General features: G+C 40.2%; 1 protein-coding gene across 1 annotated transcript in view; it reads left to right on the top strand.

Annotated features, from left to right (window-relative positions):
• EFCAB5 (EF-hand calcium binding domain 5) overlaps nucleotides 1-20975 on the top strand; it is a 38427-nt gene extending 17452 nt beyond the window's left edge. Inside the window, exons 9-24 of the mRNA XM_068656349.1 lie at nucleotides 3559-3658; nucleotides 4312-4595; nucleotides 5044-5182; nucleotides 6358-6426; nucleotides 6566-6658; nucleotides 7084-7298; nucleotides 8554-8710; nucleotides 12031-12320; nucleotides 13182-13354; nucleotides 14085-14313; nucleotides 15060-15212; nucleotides 16432-16535; nucleotides 17369-17622; nucleotides 18436-18662; nucleotides 19287-19383; nucleotides 20680-20975. Coding sequence (XP_068512450.1) covers nucleotides 3559-3658; nucleotides 4312-4595; nucleotides 5044-5182; nucleotides 6358-6426; nucleotides 6566-6658; nucleotides 7084-7298; nucleotides 8554-8710; nucleotides 12031-12320; nucleotides 13182-13354; nucleotides 14085-14313; nucleotides 15060-15212; nucleotides 16432-16535; nucleotides 17369-17622; nucleotides 18436-18662; nucleotides 19287-19383; nucleotides 20680-20822 — 2727 coding nt within the window. The 3' untranslated portion in view covers nucleotides 20823-20975. The remainder of the gene's footprint in view (nucleotides 1-3558; nucleotides 3659-4311; nucleotides 4596-5043; nucleotides 5183-6357; nucleotides 6427-6565; nucleotides 6659-7083; nucleotides 7299-8553; nucleotides 8711-12030; nucleotides 12321-13181; nucleotides 13355-14084; nucleotides 14314-15059; nucleotides 15213-16431; nucleotides 16536-17368; nucleotides 17623-18435; nucleotides 18663-19286; nucleotides 19384-20679) is intronic.
• The last annotated feature ends 269 nt before the right edge of the window (nucleotides 20976-21244 follow it).

The following is a 21244-nucleotide window of genomic DNA, read 5'->3' as shown; positions in this document are numbered from 1 at the left end:
AACAAATGTGTACGTTACTACAGTAGTTACATATATTGTATTGTATTGCATTAATTGTGATGTATTAATTTATACATCTTTAGGCCTTATATCAAAAAATCTCAGGAAAGTGTAAAGCTAAAATGCAAAATAATCTATCCATACCGCCTTTCTGAGGTAAGTAGTATGAACTTCAGCTGCAGTTTATAGACAGGAAATTAAAATACAATGAGTCAGTTACAGAACTGGAAATGGAATTCAAAAGCCATAATTTGGTTTTCAACAGCTCTTATCTCTATCTGTCATCCCCTGAATACACCTGCATCCCCATTTTAAAAAAGCTAGACTTACTAGAAAACTAGCAATAGTAAAAGCTGAAGAATCAATGACAAACTATTGCTAAAAGCTTGGTCTTTGTGCATAAAGTATGGTACTTAATTTGAGTAGCCTCAGTTAGCCAGTTGCTGGCTACTACACAGTAAACAGTTGCCATGATCTTGCAGGTTCTCCTCTACATATATTATATATTCCATTCAGCACTCGTAGAGTGGTCTTTACATCATGCCTACTCAGAATGAATGAACTGTGCTCTACAATGTCATGCTAATAATGTCATTAGCTCTAAGAGAATGGAATTACAGAGCACATTTCAACACCAATGACATGTTTTAGAGGATGGTGGTGAGCTGCTATTTCAGGGATGAGGAAAGAAATGTGTCTACTTCTCAGTCAGAAGACATTTCATTTGCCTATTGCTCTGTCAAGCACAAAGAGCTATGGTGGATTCTCCCAGGCGGAGTAGTATATAAAGCTGCGTCCTATTTTTGCTATGCATTTTGAAAGGTTCCCTTCTTTCCCTTTCATGTTTTAATGTGACTTTCTTCCTACTATTTTGGTGGCAGTAATCACTATCTCCATGCAGCTAGTCCCAGTGGAATCTCAGCTGCAAAGAGCCAGAAATGCTAGTACAACATAACAAGACTGAGCAGCTCTCAGCACAGACACCATCACTGCGCAGAAAAAACTTATCTAAGCACACTTGGTTGCTGTTTGTAACCTCTGAGGTAGACTTGCTCTCCAAATTGAGTGTGCTAAACTGTAGCATGGGTCACGCAGTTCTTTTAAACCTGACCTGGTTTCCTTTGTATAGTGCTAATAAGTCCTGCTGTACTGTAGCCACAGGCGAGATAAAAAATGCAAACTAACCCAAGGACTTCTACCATTTTGAATGTGATCCATTACCTGTAGTACTCATTCTGCAAAGCACAGCAGAGCAGTTGTTTCAGTTCCTAATTTACATTTGTTTGGCAGCAGGCAGTTATTCCAGTCTGCGTGGTGAGTGTGGCTGGCTGTCTCAGTGAGTCGCAATTAGGGCCAGGGAGCTGAGAAAGCAGTGTTTAAATTACAGTCAAATTAGAAGGTATCCACATGATCATTATTATGATTTCAAATGCATGCATCCAGAAGGATGGCAGCTCAGCCAGAACAGCCTGGACTGTGTAGTGAAGCAGTAACTTTCCAAGGCAGTTGAATCACTGCTCCAATGCCCAAAAAGGAAATGGCTCTTTGAATTTGAAGTTTATGGCATCTCTGTGCTCACGTGTGTCAAGTATAATTTCTCTTGACGTTATAACAGAATCTGTATTAATATTCAGGGACATTTTAAGCCCAAGACCTTTAAATGTAACTGATTCTAATCAGAGATTAGTTTTCAAACTAATGCAGTTTGAGACACTTCTGATTACCTTCCTCGCAGTACAACAACAAAGTCTGCTTTCTCATGACCTTTCATGAGTGTGTGTTCCCATCTTACTCACTAACAAGCATATTGTGGTGGTGAAGATATGCATATTATGTTTCCAGAAGAACAATCAAGCAGTTAAATACTGACCTATCATTGATTAAATGGCAAGTCTGGTTTAGTCTGTGTTGATAAAGGAATTGCTCATAGATCCTAGAGCATTGCTGAAAACAACTGAGGATCATCACCTGCCAACATTTAGGTGACAAGGAAATTAGGTCAACACGTTTCAACTCTCCAGCCTCTGCAGTTGGCAGTAGTTAAAAGTGGAGGCAAATTTTGGGCAGTTGTACAAACACAGATGGCCTGCTGTTATTTATAGTGGATGCTGTACCTATCCTACTGATAAACAAGAGTTCGTACAAAGGGCTGATATGCAGGAATCTTTAATCAGTTTCCCCAGTCATACATGAAGTGCAAAGAAATGTGACCTTTTTCTAATAAACTTAGGAAGCCAGGGAGATGAAAGTATGAACTATGAAAGACTAAAACTAGACTGAATAGTTGGTTACATTTCTGGTTTGTTCCTTTCCTCAGAATTTGCAAAAATCTTTCAATCTGCTTTGGAGGAAAGGTGTCACAGTAATAGAAAATGTGATGTATTTACTTACTTTTCAGAATTAGCCTACTTGGGAGGCACTTCAACAGTATATTCTGGGTATCTCCATTGCTTTCAAATGCTCTGATCCTTATATTTATGCCACTACTTACAGTTTTGGATTATAAACATCGCAGTCATCTTGAGCTCGTTTCCAGAAAAGAACAGCAAACTTCTTCTGTTATTTCTTCAAGTTAAGGACAGGAAGAGTTTCGACATAATTACAAGCGTGGTGAATTTTACATTTTGCAGTTTTTACTCTAAGTGAAAAAGAAAAATAATAATCAATAATACAAAAGAAAAGCTACTTGCCACAGATAAACTTAAGTAAATCTTAAAGTACTTAAGTAAATCTTCTCTAATGAACTACCGTATTCCATTAATGGAAGGGAGATTACAAAGGTGATGGGACTGAAATAATGACAACAGGAATTCATCGTAGAATGGAAAATTTGCATTTGTTTAGATTTGCTTTACTTTTAAAGCTCACAATTTCCTGATTGGAAATGACCCATTTCATTGTCTTTTCCTGGTTTTATTGTCTCTACACACTCACACTGAGCAACAAGAATTTAATAAACTCTCTGCTTGCCTCTGCACTGGAACTACTGATGCCTCTCTCACCTCTGTGGTCATCTGTGTATGAATTTTTAAAGGAAATCAGGGAAGTTGTAATAATAGCTTAGATTTTTCAACTAATTATTTTCCCATACATAATGCTTCAATGAAAATGATGGGGCACAAAACCAAACCACAATGTGCAGCTACTAATATAATACAGCACAGCCCACAATAAGTGAAAATCTTCCATAGTACTGTCAGGCAATCAATACTTATCTTGATAGTATGAAATGTTGGTTCTTTGATCTTTATATGCAGAACTCATTTGCCAGAAGTAGTCACAACCATCTAACTGCAATTTGTCAAGGATATGCAAAAGAATGTACTTGCAAAGTAATATACGTGAGGAGTCCTAGCTTATCCAGAGAAGAAAATCTGGTCCTTACAAAATAAATTGATTTCTTTGAAATTTGTTCTGATGTTCTGCTAATGGATAATTTTTAGCTACATGTAATTCTTAGCTAATATATGGTTCCTTTGTAGTGCTACAAAGGTTGATTCAAGTCCCAAGAACTAGAGAAAAAAATCCAGAACCAGTAATTGTAATATTTTTGTCTAGGTTGGTCTCTTAGACAGACAAAAAATTCTTGCCCTGCTGGAAGAATTCTATGACAGAAGCCCCATGAGTGCTAAGAGGAGATTCTGTAACCCAAGACAGTGTAAGTATATGGGATGTTCCAACTGTAGGTGAAACATTAGGTCATATGGATTTGTCTAGTTAATATGTGTTTTATGGACAAAATGGACCTAAAAGGATGCTGTGACCTATGCACTATAATTTGCAAATGTTTTTCAAACTGTTCAGAAATACTTCAGCATCCCAAACCTTTCCTTCCTACAAGATTCTGTGATACATTCCCAAAAGAATTCTTTCTTATTGTGCATTATTAGAAGTTAATTTCCTGTTTCCACTAAAATTTCTCTGGAACTTGAAATAATAAAGGAAAGAAAAACAAACAACAGAGAATCATCTACATGAAAGTAAAGTATCTTTAAGATATTAGTTATTAATTAATTGGTGGGATCAAATGTAAGGCAAATTACAGATTTCAGTTTTAGTATGGAGAATTATGAAAAACTATTTCAAAAGAAACACGGTGTAATAGACAATAAAGAGCAGTACTTTGCAAGCAAAGATACTATTCTGAAGTTTTGATTTTCTGGGATGCATGTTTGCAGCAGGTACTTGTAATTTCTGTTTGCTAGGGAATACCTTTTTTTTTTTTTTTTTTTTTTTTTTCTTATTTCTTTTGCAATAATAGAGGACAAAACCCAAGCAAACTATAAACTTACCTATTTTTTTCTACATTAGGGCCAATAATTGAGCTGCAAGAGATTGAGCTTGCAGATTTCTGGGGAGACCTTCATGACCAGGAAGTTTGTGAGGAACTCAGTGAAAATTTAGTCTTGTCTCAAGCAGAGATTTCCGAGGGAGAGATTTTACCATGTGAACCTGTAGGTGACAATAGCCAAGGCAGTTATGAAATGAGCACTAGTGTCAGTGAAGGTCCTCTTGAACAAATGGACATGAGTGAAGCTGAGACTGGAGGAATTTCTAAGGAAGAAAAACAAGCAGCAGAATCAAGTGATGCTGAGGTGAGAAAGGAAGGTTAAGAAACTTTCAGTGGTGAAAAGCACTGATTTTGAATGTAGTGATTTGAATGGAGATGTAACACATTGTGAGAAAACCAGTTTCCATGAATACACCAAAACTGAGAGGCAAACTGAGTCTGCAAGTGCAGACAGGAGGAACCCTTGCTAGGATCAGCCTTTGCTGATTATAATCTCAGTAGAGATGAACCTGGATCTGAAAAACAGACAGAGGAAGAATGTAGCCTGGGTAGTGAACCTGCTACAGAAGTAAATAGGGAAAAAAATACCATATATTGAGCAGAGAACCTGTCTTAGAAGGGAAGTTAGTAGGGAGGAGGACAAATGGATTGCAGAGGCAACCAACACACTTTCAGGCCCAACACCTAACGCTATGAATGTGACCTCTGAAGACGGAGTTGTGGCAGACATGGATGTCATTGCTTCAAAACAGGATGCTCCAGTTGCAGAGGCTGTGAAAGAAACTGCTGCAAGGAAAGAGAGTTCTCTTAGTGAGCACAGCGGCCAGTTTGGACAGCAGACAAGCTCAGAGACAAGACTGCAAGACGAGGACCTGCAAGACCAGGGTAAAGGTAAAGGGTTCTCCTTTATTGTGGCAGACCTTAATCTTTTTAAACATACGCCTGTAGGTGTGTTTTTAATCCATCTCAAAACCAGTGCAATCATGTGAGTGATTCTGAATAGACAAGGCTAAAAGCTTTGGTACTTTCAAGACTAAAAGCTTTGGTGTCTTTTCAGTATGGTGTTTTCTGTCGGGGTTTCAGTGTTCCTCCCACAGGACAGCAGGTGAGGCACTGTGCTGCTGATCTATATTCAAGGCACTGAGCAGACACTTTAATTCAAGTAGGGACTTTCTGAAGCATCAGCATTTTTGTAATAAGGAGAAATTATGTTCTGTTTCACTCTGTAATACTACCATAACAAGACAAGAGCCTAAGAATATTAAATATGAAATGATTTTAATAATCTTTAGAATGTGATTGCCCATAGGGAGATATATTATTGGATCATGCAGCAGGAAACTTTTGTTTTAATCTCTCACTGTGTCTCCAAAGGAATACCATCCTTCTCAAGTGTATACACAGGCCTGTTCTAGGAAGGCTGTTGTTGGGCAACTGTATATTTCATAATAGGTGCTTTCTTAAACATACTTCAAGGACCAACTTCGTTGCTAGTGCTCTGTTAATACGCTCTTGCATCTCAAAGTTTAAAACTGCAAGAACTGGGTCTACATTACCAGAGCAGCCTAATTACAGACTTCTTACATAAGGGACTGTAAAGCTGATAGTGCAGCCCACTAGAACCTACAGCTTTCTGTGGTTAACTTCCAGCGCACAGCACGAACCTGTCACTCAGCCAGTCCCTGGATGCACACATCCTGCACTCTTTGGGGCACGCAGTACTGCCAGCTTAAGAGCAGATACCTGCTCTGTTCTCACAGAAATGATGGGGTGATGGTAGAATACTCTTTGAGAGTAAGATAGAAATAAGAAGTCTGAATATCATTTTGCATCTGCACTGGAAAAGAAGCTATCTAATTGCTCTTGTTAAGATGGATATTTGTAGCTGGGCTCAAGAAATGTAATAGTCACCAGGTGAATTTCAGAACACGGTGTTTCCAGACAGTAAATAGCTACTGATAACAAGAGTAGCTCCAGAGACTCGGTGGTATATCTTACATATTAATCAGCAGGCTGGTCAGACTATTAAGCTCTGGTTCACAGAAGATTTCTCTTTAAAATTGCAGGTCCAGCTTATTCAGACAGACAGGATTCTCAGGCTGAAGCTGGCCAGGAGTTTGAACTGCCATGGTCAGGTGAGTACTCAGGTCAGATCTTTTCACCTGCTTTAGAAACTATAGTTTTTGTGTATATATTTAACAGCTTTTAGTAAATCTGTACCTTATGCTTATTTTAAAAGATTATATCATTACAGACTCTATTTTGTCTCATCAGGTGACCTTCTCACCTTTGACCTAAGCTTCAAGTATAGCAGCTATGGAGAGAGAATTCCAGAGGAGTGGATCTGTGAGGACACCAGATTTGCAGGTATTTGGTTACAAAATTGTATTTTCACTTGGCACATGGAGATTGGCAGAGTCTGTAGACATGCTGTGAGCTGAGTTTTGTCCAGAATATAAACAATGATTGCTAAGGCTGGCTTCAAAATAAGAGAGCAGTGTAGTCATATTCTCAACAGCCTACTTTCTCCATAACAATAATTTTGGCTCACCTGTATTCAGTGATTTGACCTCACTGTATGATTGTATCCGTGCTAGACTGGAACAAAAATCTGAAGAGAGCACATTAAAAAGTCCAAACAGATTAAGGCCTTTAGTCAGCATGGAATCAGTCTGTGTTTAGCCATACTTTTGCTGCCTAGGAAGCACAGGATTCAGGACTGCCACTGTCACATGGCTGGCTTTAGGGCAGCATTTGGCTTCCTGTGACACACTGTGCTTTCTGCCTTTCAGACTTACGTCCCATCATGACAGACATTCAGAACCGTTGTACATCTCGTGTTAGGAGTGCCTTTGATGAACACTGCCTCAACCTGCCACAATTTGTTCAACTCCTGGAGACATTTGTTGGTCAAGACATTCCTCTGCCTACTGTGAAGAGTCTTATTGAATTTATCAAAGAAGAATACAAACGGACAGAAGAATCAAAAATTGAACAACTAGAAAAGGTAAATATTGATTTGCTGGTCCCAAGTCCAAACAAAATAAAAAACCAAACAAGCAAACAACTAGAGGCAATTACAAAGTCAGCTTTTAATCTCTTGCTGGCAGAGCTTTTCACTTGCAGCCTTGCATTCTGTATTTCTTCTAGAGATGTTCTGCCCCTTTGTTTTGATATGGATTCACCATCCTTAGCCCTTAGCTCTAGCAGTGCTGACAGACTCATCCTGTAGGAGGCTGTCTGTCTGTTCTATGTCTGGAACCAGTGAGACAGCAGGTTGATAGTTAACCGTGAAAGAACTCAAAACATTCTGTTCTGCTTATTCACCTTTATAATAGCCAAGAACCTGATGTCTGACCTACTATGCTGGCATGTACATATGAGGTTGTGGATGTTTTGAGGAGGGCTTTAAAACAACCCTTCAACATTCTGCTTTGCTTATGTGCATGGGTATATGCGAATGTGCACATTTCTTTGCGTTTAAGGAACGAGGTGTTCTTGCTATGTGTTTGGAAAAAATACATTCCCCTTCAGCAACATTCTCATGCACAGCACGAGGCTGCCCCGTATCACTTCAGAATATATGTGTATATGTATGTATTTCATGGTGGGTCTGTCCATAGTAGCCTCTCTAGCTGCATTTTCCTCAGACCTCTTTCTAGTTTCCCTCTGCGCTGCTGACCTAATTTGGATGAGATATTGGATCTGACGGCTCTACTGTCCTCATGCTCAGCACAGCACGCTGCCAGTATTTTGGCCTTTGAGACAATTCCACTCCTAGCCATTTATCACTGTATGCTGTGCAGAGACTGGTTTTAAAGGACAACTTGCACATGCGTTTCCTCGGAGCCCACACACTTCAGGGCAGTGCCAGTAAAAGTGATGCATGGAAATAAAAACTGTGAAATCTTTGGGTATTACTAACAAGCCTCTGGTTAGTTCTTGCTGTGAAGACATTTGTATTCTGGGAAACTTCCACTTACCTGAGTTGATCTCGCCTCAGGCCCATCAAGGGTTTCATTCATTTACTGGGAAATGCCCTCTGCAGAGCTGATTCTACCTGATAAAATTGTCAGCGGTGTTTAGTGTTTCCACTCTCCCAGGTTTACCGATTCATCTCTAGGTCTGAGCTATGTATTTACATAGATTTGGCCTGACACACAGGGGCTATGATCAGCCTGCTGCTGCAGTTTCCATATTTGTGTAGACATTGAGCTCCAGTGTCCAGGAGTTCTCAAAGACCAGCTCTTTCTCTGTTGTAGGTTCGCCGCACCTCTCGCTTGGCCCATCGAAAACTGCTTTTGGAAGCACTTTTTGAAAAGTGGGACAAGAATGCATCTGGGTTTCTGGACCTGAAAGAGGTGGATGCTGTTCTAAACACATTCAAGGAAGGAATGGAAAAAGAGGCCTTGAGGAAGGGTAAGGAAATGGCTCTGCTCCGAGAGAAGTACAATGTTAACACAGTAGGCCTTAAACCATTCAAGGACGGTGCTAATGAAGTTGTTGGCGAGCACCAGTATTTTTTTGTTTTTGCAAGCAGTCATAAGCATACAGGGCATGATGTACAAAATGAAAAGGAACAGTTATCCTGACCTACTTGTTAATAGAGAGCTCCACCCCCTCCTTCACTGCAAGACGCTCCAGAGAGAGCAATTCCTTGTCAGAGAGAAGCTCAGTGCTTTCATGACATAGTGATATGTTGAAAAATTATTTCAACTGTAACGTGCAATATCTACTTGTGATATGGCAGTGAAAAAAAAAAACTAAAGCCTGAGGACAGGTTTCACACTTTTAATCTGGCTATGTTATCCAGCTACATTTTACTACAGAGTGTATCTCATAGCAGAGAACTCCAGCTTTCTTTATTGGGCTCAGATGACCTTTAGTAATCCCACACTGTTGCACAGCTCTCATGAATTAGATAGCAGCTTTGAGTCTCACTTCGCTATTGGTTCATTACTCTGAATAAACTTAGCAATTTTGGTCCTTGACAGAATAGGCTTGGGTCAGACAGAAGTGCAGCAGGTTCACCTGGACCTGTCTGGCAGCCTCATACATATTAAAACGTGGGCATCAGGTGCTCTGAAATACTGTATTAGCAATTAAGAACATGTCTGTATGTGTGCTTGGGTGGAGAGGACAGGTTTATTCATCTGCATGAACATCTGCATGTGGCTCACTCTGCCACGCATTACTGAAAAAGGCTCATTTTGGCAAGCAACAAATTCTATTCTTTAGCTCATCTGAGGCAGCTGGTGGGATGGGGAGTGCACCAGCATGCTGCAGTTAGTTGTCCCCAGGCTGCACAGCCAAAGAAACTGTCAGTTTACAGCTCTGCTGTATTCAAAGTGTGCCAGAACCTGCTACAGAAATATGGAAGGACATAATCCCTTCTTTGAAAGGCTTATAAACTAAAGGACAAATAAATAGAAAGATAGTATAGCATAATCAATACCACCTACAAGCAACATAAAACTATTTCTAGCAGCTTCAACATAATCTCAACATCATGGAACAGGCCAGATTGGAGGAGAGGCTCACAGACATTGCACTTTCCTGGATGAAAGCACAGACTGAAAAGCGGGTAGAATTATTTGCTTTCCTTGTAAGTGGAAAGTGTAATATTACAGACACAATGGGGAAAATAATTCATTATGCTGTGGCTCAGTAAAGAAAGAACTGATAATGTCATGTTCAGCTTCATCTGTCTTTCTTCATCTCTTTCTTCAAAGAGAGAAGGTGAAGGTCAAAATCCAAACATTTTTATACCATCAAAAATTCTTCATCCTAGTTTGGTCAGAAAGCAAAAATTACATGAAAAAGAAAAAGAAAAAAAAAAAAACAAAACAAAAACAACTGAATATTCTTTAGATGATGGGCAGGATAAGACAGCATTAACAATGAGCTCCACCATGACTGAGGCCTGCTAGTATTTGCTACTGCTATAGGTAAAACTGGTGATAAAATGCCCACTGGCAGGGGAAGGAGGAGGCTCTCAGCCCCCATAAACACTGGTGTTGTCAGCGTGCTGAGAGGCAGCCAGGGTAGCTTCCTGCCTGTTCTTGTGCATCATTAATCAAAGTATTTTCTACTGCTCTGGTCTTTATAGACCATTGTACGTATTGATCACAAAATACTCCCTGCCTAACAGCAAACTTCACGCTTCTTCTACCTGTATATCTTCGCTTGGTTAGTTTGCTAGGAGGGTGTGGCGTGATGAATAGCTATCTGTCGTTTTCTTTACTTCTTCGGGTCCAACAGGATTTGAAATCAGGATGCAGAACAAATGATGAAAGCGTTAGTCACTGCAGCGCTGAGGAGAGGCACTGCCCGGAGCGTGAGCAGACAAGCACGGCTGTGGGCAGAGCACCCAATGAACCCCAGGTTTCCGAGGCAAGGAGCCACCCTGCAGCTCTGAAAGGTTGTGCAAGAGCACCCCCGTGAGTCTGGAGCTGTAGCACAGGGAAGAGCAACACTGGGTCTTGGAACAGCTGGGACAGGGGCTGAATGCTTCAGAAAATCTCATTTTGATTTAACTAACACTTAAATAGAAACTGATGTGGTAATTTCACTCTTTCATGCTCAGTCTGTTAGGATTACAAGGCTAGGAGGAGATCCATTTGTCTTAGGACCCCTGAGCAAACTGGAAATTTGTGAACTGGAGAAAGTAGGTAGAGGAAAGTGATTCTTTAGAATTTGACCCTTGTTGCATTCCTCCTCCGCCAAGCAAAAACTCTGCCAGAAAACTACTGCAGATTGTTGGCCTGTACCTGGGCCAGCTCAGCTGCAGTCTCTGGGACATGAGGAAGGGGACAGGGCAAGGCTACACTCCTCAACCTTGTACAAGATAGGAAAAAGCAGCCTCACAGAGTGATCACACAGTGATCTTTATTCCTTCAATCCCAGGCAGCTAATAGGCAGCAGCTGTTCCTCATGATAATTTATTCTTCTAAACCCAAGAAGATTGCTCTTGTTCTTTCACACTACATCTGCTGGTGCAGTGCAGGTGACTCCAGAGCACTGTTGTCCCATCCTCTGCATGACTTCAATGAGGCTTTAATTTTCTTTGATCTCCATTTATAAGTTTTAGCACAATACAAATGTTATTTCAATATTTCATCAAAGGCACCTAAAGAAGGGTAATTAAGAATGACTGATAATTACTTTGGAAGGTCTCGAAAGAAAAATATAATGACTGAAAGCATGATATGTAATAGAAAATCCAGGTATATGAGGGATCCATGAAATCATCTGTAAAATCTGCCCTTCATGTTTTTAATGGGAGAGGTGAGTAATTTTTCTGTAAGGTCTCAACTACTATTGCTGTTTGCAGCATGCCTACCTGCACCCCAGTCCCACCAGAACTCCACGTGTCCAGGAACTTTGGTTTTGATGCACAGATACCTCTGATTTTTCGTATTTTTCATTGATCTTCATTGTTTAGGTATCTTGTAGAGGTTCAAAAGGAGCAAAGGTGCAATGGTGTGTGGGTTTCTTTCTCAGAAGGTGAGAACACAGGCATCTAAAGGAAAAGGTACAGCCAGTCCTGAAGCTGGAGATTACCTCTCATGATGACAACCCACTTGTAGGCGATAGCTGGAAGAAACTCAGAATGATGGGTTAGGCTGAAGCACTTCACCCAGAACCAGTTTAAGGCTTGATTCATAGTTTGCACAGGAAATGCAAAACATATTATTCACACAGATTGTCCCTGTCTTATTTTCTGTTTCTTCTACTAGCAAAAAGCCACTTCAGCTCACGTTACCCACAGTCTAGCAGAGTGGAGAAGCTCTCCCAAAAGGCATTCCAGACTTTCCTTGAGCTAGTGGCTTCTGAGTTCACTGGGAATGAAGATGAAGCTATTGCTAACATTGCGGAATTTTTGACTATGAGTGTGGAACGAAGCTGGATGGAGTACCTGCAAAGCTTGACCAGGAGGAAATGGCTGCACAACATCCAGCAAGCAGCTGAGACAAGCGGAGCAAGCATGGAACCCGTTTACAAAGCAGTGTTTAAGGCCCTCTCCCAGGTGTGCATCCCAGGGAGTGTGAGAGTCTTTTTTGTAAGGATTGTGCCACTGACTTCAAACCCTGGTGCTTCGAGTGGAACTCACAGGTAGCAGGAGAAGCTGGCCTAAGGCTCTTTTTCCCGTGCTTTCTGCTCTTAGCTGATATTCAGAAGAGCCAATGGTTATGCACAGAAAGAGTCACAGGTCAGATCAATGATAAAAGAATTCTTGTTCATGCTCTGCCAACACAGACTGCCTTTCATGGATAATTACATCTCAAATTTTGAATAGCTGACTAGGATCAAATTTGGAAATCCATCCTCAGTTCTGGTGTTTCTTAAACACACCAGACTTGGTTTGGGATGCAGATAGTTAATTTGTAGTGGAAAAGGTTTCATTTTTAACTTGCAGATGTAGGTCTGGATGTTTATCTTGAACATTAAAGTATTCCCCACATAAACACTTCCTTCAAAGTGGTTCAAACGTTGCTACAAAATTGTCTAGCTTTGTAAATGTAGTAACTCTGGCATTTGTTTGATTGTTCCAAAGGAATCTCCTGTTGGAGATGAAATTCACAGTAGTTTTGCTCAGGCCCATCTTACAATTAGCTTTTAGTTTAAGATGAACTGCTCCCTGCTAGAAGCAGGAAAAAAAGAAATCCATTCTCTCTAAGAATCTAAATACCATGTGGTTTTGCTTGTAACAGAGCATGACACAACCACGACACGCACATGTATAAGTCACACAGTTGGTGCCTGACATCCAAAATCAGTGACCCAGAAGAGCATGTCAGCATAAGTGAGATGAGTGATAAGTGCATGAAATAAGCATAATGGCCAGTGGCTAATGTACATAATGTAATGGGAACCATTTGGTTGCTAGGATGCAGAAGCCCACGGGGATAACAAGAAGATCAGTGCATATATTGCCCTTTTGGAAGAGAACCAGCTCTCACCAGAGCGGGGACAGATTCTCTTACACTATGTGGCGTGTACCACAGATGATGCTCCATATGTTCTCAACCAGATTCTGTACAAAGACATGAAAGGAGTAAGGTAAGAAAAGCTACAAAGAACTGTTCCTTCTTCCCGAAAGTATCTGGAATGCAGGGGTGCCTGGAAGTGGTTTGGGGTGCACTGAAAACAGAAGTTGGTAGTACTCCAGAGAGGAACTTCCCTCAGGGACCATTGTGGATGTTGCGTTATCATACAGATATCCTTATGCTTTGCATGCTCTACTTAGAACTGCTTTATTTGGGATTTTGCTCCTTTCCTTGGGGAGATTAGCTCACAGTCTAATAAATCTCATCCCTTAGCAAATGTCTTGTATTGGGCCTACATTTCTTCTTTTAAAATTAATGTCCTTACAGCAGTTACATCCACTGGATAATTTTTGAGAACAATGCCTTCCCTTCCTTCATGTTTACAGTAAAAACAGCCTTCGTGCCTCTTTAGTTCTTATTTCCATAAGATAAACATATTTCTTTAAATATTGCTTCTTCTGACCTATAAAATGTACCAGCTGCTCCCTTCTGAATTCCTTTTCATTATATTCATTAGTTGGTGTTTTTACAATGTCTTAAGAATAAAAAGTGCCTTATTTATTACCACTGTCTTTGGGATGCAAGTGGTAAATGTGGTATTTCTAGGTGTGGTTGGAATAAGGAGCTAAAACCTTCCTTCTCTAATGCTTAAAAGCAGGGAGAGTTCAAAGCTGCAATATTTATTGTTTTTCTAATGGTTTTCTGCTACTCATAACAAACCTGCTCATACATTTATTTTTCAGCTTTGCAGCTGTTGAAGAGGGAAAACCAATCCATGTTCCAAGAGTTCAGCTCCACGGAAATATCCACTTCTGGAACTATGACCGTCCAGTTGAGGAGAGAAGAGGTTCACTCCTGGTACTGCCATTACAAGATGCTCACTGGAATGTCTTTGGCATTCTAGGAATTGATACTCTTCGGGACCAGAGTGAGAAAACCATCTTTCTGACCCATGAGATCAGTTTCTGCCAGGTGGGTACTACCAGAAAGCAGTTTGTATCCTGCACGTCAAAAAAATGGATGGAGACTATTTGCATTTTTTAGGTTTGCTCTGCATAGACATAAGATGTACAACTCAGAAAAGAACTGATGTGATTTTACAGTATTTGATAAAACTGGTGTGAGCAGAGCAGCTTGTCAATATCTTACTGATTAGCATCTTATTTGTAATTGATTGTCAGCTATCACCTCATCAGTAATTTATTTGAACTTCTGCAGACCTGACTAGTAAATCATTTGCAGATTTGTGCAAAGCCCAAAGGTAGTAGCTTTTAGTTACTGAAGCTCTAAATATCTTATTTGTGTTTGTTTGTATAAAGTGGTGTGAAACCTCACTTTTTACATGGTGGGTTACTTATAAGCAACAGCAGTCCATATTTCTTTGAGATGCTGGTACGCAGTGCTCTTTAGAATCAGCCTCACTGTGTATGCATCATCTGGGCAGCAGGGAGCGCAGCAAGCCAACATTATCAGTGTATTTGACTATCAATCACCACTAAAACCAATTTTGACTACTGTAGTACTTGGCTGTGACCTGGGTGCTCTGGAGTCTTAAGGCCTTATTTGATAAGGGAGATATCGCAGTCACTTTTCACCTTTGCAAGCTGCAATTAAAGTAACTTATTACAACCATTTTGCTTCATTTTACCACATGAATGTTTCCCCAGCGTTTTCCCCAAAGAAAGGTCTGGCTCATTTGGAGCATTCTGCTTTCACAGGGAGTTTCCCTTGCATTCAGCAAAGCCTACCATCATGTGTGTGCACTAGAAAACGTTCTGCAAATGACCCTCACTGCACTGGACTGGTTGTATCCCAGAGTCTCCAGCATCCACGCTGTTACTACATACCTGGTGGAGCCTGGCAAAGATCAGGTATGTAGTTTACTGATTATGCAATTATGCTAATTGCAGGTATGCGGGGCTGACAGGACTACTTTAGTGAGGGGACATGCTCTATCTAGCTGTGTATGATTTCCCAGTGCTGGTGTTGTCAAAACTGAAGGCTGCCTGAGATTCTTGTGTCTGCCTGTGCATCAAAAGGTTCCCTCTGGAAAGGAGGCCACTCATTCTTTTCAGCCTTTCATGTAAAACAATTCAACAGCACTGCTAGCATATCTCCTTTCTCCGTCAGACAAGGAAATATTCTCCTACTTCAATGCTCACAGGTGCATAGCAACCAATAGAGCAAACCCCCACCCCCATCCATCCATCCATCCATCCATCCATCCATCCAGGTGAAGATTAGCCTACAATGCCTGATAAAGCTCAGCTTTTTGGAACCTCCACAGAGGGAGCTGCTCTTCTGTGGGGATACTGTGCATGTTAAAACTATGGTGTGGAAAAAAAAGAACGCCCTAGCTAATGCATTACCTCTTCATTCTGAACTGATGTCAGGAGTCAAGACCTAAATTTGACTCAGGAAATGGCTGCTCCCAGTTAACTTGCCTGTAAAGGCAGCCCACGTCCCTACAGATCACAGTCCAGTTGTTCAGCAGGCACTCAAACCCTGGGAACCTTGTCAGTCCACAAGTGAGTTAAGGAGAAGGAAAGTGTATGCAATATTAAGAACTGATCCCATGCCACCACAAAGTCTGCATGACATCAGCTGAAGCCATAATTCATCTGTTTCCTCTGATAAGTATAGTTTATGCTGGCAGCCTTCTGTTGTCATTCCAGGCTCTGCACTGTCCCCTTGTTAACTGCCTGATAGCCAGGTTGTTTGCTCCCTTCTGTGCTTTTCATGTTTCAGGGCACGCTGACACAAACATAATATAAGAAAGGGGGCTGTAATAGGACATGAAAAAGAAGGAAAACCTCTTCATTGGCCTGTGGGTGTTCCTCAGTGTAGAGCCTGGGGATGGATTAAATAGTCAGTCTGAGGGAGGTCCAGGGCACACTCTTCATGCATCTGGAGCAACACACTTTGGGAATAAAAACAGGTATTGTTGGGAGATGTCTTTAAACCATCTCATTTCACTTGAATATACATAGGAGTTTTTCTTTGAGAAATAAACACTTTTCTCCCTCTCCAAGCTTCAAAATGGCTGTTCTTTTCCTGGATGCAGCTAAATGTCCCTTTTCTCTCCGACAGACATGTGACTATGCTCTACGTAAAATGATTACTACAGATAATACAGGACAAAAAGAAATTCATACTTCTGCTGTTCTTTTCCTCAGAAAAGAAAACCTTTTAAGGTAGGCTCTGGAACCTGCAATCTAGCCAGTTACCTCTGCTCCTAGATTCTAGTCTGCATGATGTACATTGTGTAAAGTCCATTGTAATGCAACCCTACAAGACTATCTGTCTGTAGTTGTCTCACTGTTGAGGCTTCTGTTGTAGATGCTGATGTGATACTGAATTTTGAAGGGGTAAGGTGAATTTTCTCTTTAATTTTAGGCCTGCGAAAACTTAACTTCCAACTTAATGCTTACCAGATGAGCTGCCAAGAAAGCTCTGCATCTGTTGCGAAGGGTTTGCAGGATCAGAGCCTGTAGTGAAGCATTTTGCTCTTTACAGTAATTTTTTTTTTTTTTTTTTCCTGGCTACGTATCTCATTTCCTTCAACTATCTGTTTCCTTCAACTGCCAAGATCCACACAGACTTTTCTTTTAAGTATATCATCCTTGTTGTCAAAGTTGGTTGAATAGTAATTTGCTGTTCCAGCACTTTTTTTTTCTTTTTATAAAAATCTGTAGAACAAATGTCAACATGGTTATAATGGGAATCTGTTTTTAAAGCAAGAATACAAACTAGTGTGGGTCTGTTAAATTCTTATGATGTTCAGCAATTGCCTTGGGTAAGCAATATTGTGTTCCAAAACACTATTTTCTCCTTTCTGTAAGTGGTTTGAATGATACTGAAATATGTTCGTATTTCAGTTCAAGGAATAAACAATGACTGTAATGTAATACCTTTGTTTTAACAACACAAGATGAATGATCTTTAACTAAAATATGCTAAATAAAGTACCAAAAGAGACTAGAATGGTAAAAGTTAGGATATTTTCCTCTCTTTACTCTCATTTCAGAGATTACCTATTTAAGTGCATAGACACTTCAGAAGTCGTTTGCACTTCTGTCTGTGGAGAGTACCACATTGCAGTACCTCTCCGTGACCTATCGAGACAAGCTTTTGCGTTATTTGATATCAGCATCGGACACCACCAGAAATTACCTCCTCATGAATATAAAGACCTGCAGAAAATGTTGAAGATGGCCCAAGCTACCTGCTGTGAGATATTGAAGATACCTTCAGAGGAAACAAAACCAACCTATGTACTAGGTATTGTGCACACAGAGCCGAGATACATTTTTAGGAGTATAATAGGAATGTCAGTAAAACCACATCTTAAGTATCGTTCATACAAGTATAGAAAGACAAATACAAAGCTTTGGTACACATGAACTACTCATGAGCAACTCTACGTGCTGAGCAGAGTACAGTTAAACAGAATGTTCAGATTTTGGCTCTGGTTCACAGGATACTTTTGTGCCCGAGTCCCACTAAAATCAAAGGTGCTTTGTTGCCTTCAGGGATCTATCATGTTCTACACAGAACTGCCCCACCTAAGGTTAAGAGGGTTTTAGTGTCAAAGTTCCAGAATTAAGTGCGTGCCTGGACCCTTCACCTGGATCCTAACCAAGGCAAGCACAGTGCCAAAGCTGCTGATAAGTCAGGGTACCCATGTCAGGTCCCCAGGCCAGGGTGCAATCTTGATACCATTTGTGTTTTCAGTTTGTCTGGACTCTGGAACCAGAATGAGCCTCTATCACCCCCAGAGGAGGTTATGTTAATTACTCCCTCAGTGGCTCCAGTTCCCCCAGGAGCATAGTAACATTTATGGCATCCATCTAATCCCCTTAGGATGTTCAGCGGTCTCAACATACCACACTTACGTTACAGCAAGTTTTGTCTCCTTCTCCGGCACATATCCATTTTGAAATGTTTCATCGGATACTTGGGCTGTATGCAAATTAATTGCGCAGTCAAGGAGAAAAAATGTTAATCAGATAGAGTGCAAAGGCTTTCGGTCAATAAGTCTTGAGTATCATATGTTTCTGATCAACTTCTTGAAAGGTTGGTTTTTGATTCCAGAGGCAGAACACATGAATTCGAGGCATGCAGGAATTCTTTTCCACCGGTTCATGCTGCAGGACCTACGTGAGTGTGTCCAGAAACTCAGTGCTGAGAGCTTTGCTGAAATAAAGGGCTATGAAGAACCACCAGCTCTACTACATAACATAGTTAAGGCTGTGCTGTTGCTTTTCAATCCAAACTGGAAGGGCTCAGAGAAGATTGAGAGCTGGAGTCAGTGTATCCTGGTGAGCCTTTTTTTTTTCTGTTACTCTTTCACTACAAAGATGCAGTGGTATTTGCCAAGGGTCAATTGGTAGTGAAATAATTCCATGCACATTACACGAAAGGGGCTGTCCAGTTTAATAAACCAGATTTGTTTTTAAGAGAACAGGAAACGGATAAGTGGGCACTGGAGATGTGTTCATGTAAAAGCAATGACCAGACAGAACTATTTAAAAATCACATTGTAAATACAGTTGCAGATGTGGAAATGTAACAGAATTGGATGGTTGAATTTGAAGGGATTACAGTCATTAAGACAGTGATAGGGAGATGTTACATACAGTAAGTGTCCATATACTGACTAAATGTAAAATGAAGAGTATGATTTGTTATTATTTTTAAAACATTGGAAGGATATCCTCCAAATTAAGAATATCTGAAAGACTGTGTGCTCCTTTGTTTCTCAGGTATTCACTCACTTTCCTGTATTTTTACTTTTCAGTTTCTCCATCCTTGCAGACATCTTCCTTTCAATTTCCACTTTTTTACTTATCATTTCTAGATTTCCTATATACTTGAGTTACCCTTCTTTAGTTCTGTAACTCTCAGATTTTCACTGCCATCTGACACTGTTCTCTGCATTGCAGAATCTTGATGACAATTTGATTCAGGAGATTTATTGCTTTGATCCAACTGCTCCATCTGTGCAAGTTCAAGGAGAGCTGCTGCTGGACTGTATTGGTGGTAAATACTGTAAAGTAATTGTGAGATTACCAGACACAGCTCAGTAATGAAACTCTCAGTTGCAACATTCAGCTGCATGCTTTTAAAATCCTTACTTCTGAAACTAACTTTGATTTCCCAGTACATTAAACAGCAGATAAGGGGGCCTAAAGATCTGCAGTCTTTTTTGGTCAATAAAAGTCAACCTGTTAAATTTATTATCAAAATTCACCGCCTTAAGGAAAGGGGAGCAAATCAGCTTTGAAATCTACCAGAACAGGTGGTCTCATTGTGATCCTGCAGGTAACATGCAAAGAATGATGGTTTTGTTTGGCAAGTATCCTGTTCTGTGTACCAGAGCAGTCAAGAGGTAATTAGTACTTGTAACATCTCTGCAGGAGAAATGACTGCTGTTCTTATGGACATCTTTCACTTGATTTAATGCCAGACTGAGGCCTGTTAAAATCAAGCATGGACGAGACTTAATAATTTAGCTGGGGATACTTGCTGGCAGTGTCCAGCCTACTGATGAACAGTGAACACCTAATACAGTCAGCATTTCTTTTTGTGTGTTTTCCTCATATATATTAAACTAATACGGGAGACAATGAAGCAGGCCTAGAGCATCCAGTCCTACTTCACTAAGAACCTTGATTTAACTAGAAAGGGTACAGCTTTGGCAAACAACTGTTGTGTGCTACAAGAGACTTGTTTCCCAGATGGAACTTACTGTGAGACAGTAGTGTCAGATCAGCAGTGTGAATGCCAGTATGACTCACAGTTATAGCAATTCCTTTTCAATGAATATCAGTGTTCACGCATGGTGTATGTTGGACAACACCTGCATGTTCTATATGCGTGCCCTGTAATATGGAACAAAGCACTAATAACCTATGCTGTACTCACAGAGCAACCTTTGGAGGTATGACTCTAGGGTGACCTCTGATAGCATATAATAAAAGAGTTTCAATGGATAATTACTCTAAAATCAAATCTGAGCTTGGGAAACCAAAACAAAACAAAAATACTTTTCTCACTATATTTTTAATTATCAAATGTTTAGTATTAAATAGAGCAGTTCATACAACAGGGGACCTATCACAATGTGAAAAAAATTATGATAAAAATTAAGCATTCATGTGCTTAACTGTTCAGTATCATAATACACCATTTCAAAGCACCAGAATTTTCCAGGGTAGAATTATTGGACTTGGGGAAAACTCTGCTGATGGGATGACCTTCTTTGTGCAGCCCTGTAGAAACACTGGTTGCAGTTTTGACTTGGCCTGTTGCAGTTACAGCTCTTCTTTGTTTCAGGTGTACCTAGAGCAGAGCTGTGGAAGCAGGGCTCAGTTCCAGCCGAGTACCTGTACAACTGGGTGCACACCTGCTTGTCACTGATGGAGATGACAAAGAGCCTACAGAATAAAGAAGTTCCAGATTTCACCAGCAAAGTCTAGCGTGCCTTCAGCTGAAACACTGGTTCCTCATCTAACCCTAGTGGTTCTGCTATTTGACATCTTTTATTTAATAAACTGGTGCTTTATATTTTGGTCTGTTATAATGGTCTGTTGTGTGTTATTAAGAAAAATATAAGCATTAAAGGAGACAAATTTATTGTTATAAGTATACATAGTAAATTTAAAAGCTTATTTAACTTTTTTTTTTTTTTTAATTAATTAATTCCAATAAGAAAGAAGCAGGTAAGAGTTTACGTCTGCCAAGGTACAGCGCTCATAAATGATAGAGCAAAAGTTAAGACTCACTGTCCTTAAAGTACTTTTTAGAAATAATTTTAACTAAAGGTTGTTAATCAGCACTTTTTTACAGTTACTTCTACATGTGTTATGGAAAAGCCCCACAATTTTAATATACAAAGGGA

The sequence above is a fragment of the Anas acuta genome, chromosome 19 (genome assembly GCF_963932015.1).
Source record: "Anas acuta chromosome 19, bAnaAcu1.1, whole genome shotgun sequence".
Taxonomy (NCBI): domain Eukaryota; kingdom Metazoa; phylum Chordata; class Aves; order Anseriformes; family Anatidae; genus Anas; species Anas acuta.
The sequence above is the reverse complement of the archived record's forward strand: the minus strand, read 5'-3'. Positions and strand labels throughout refer to the sequence as shown.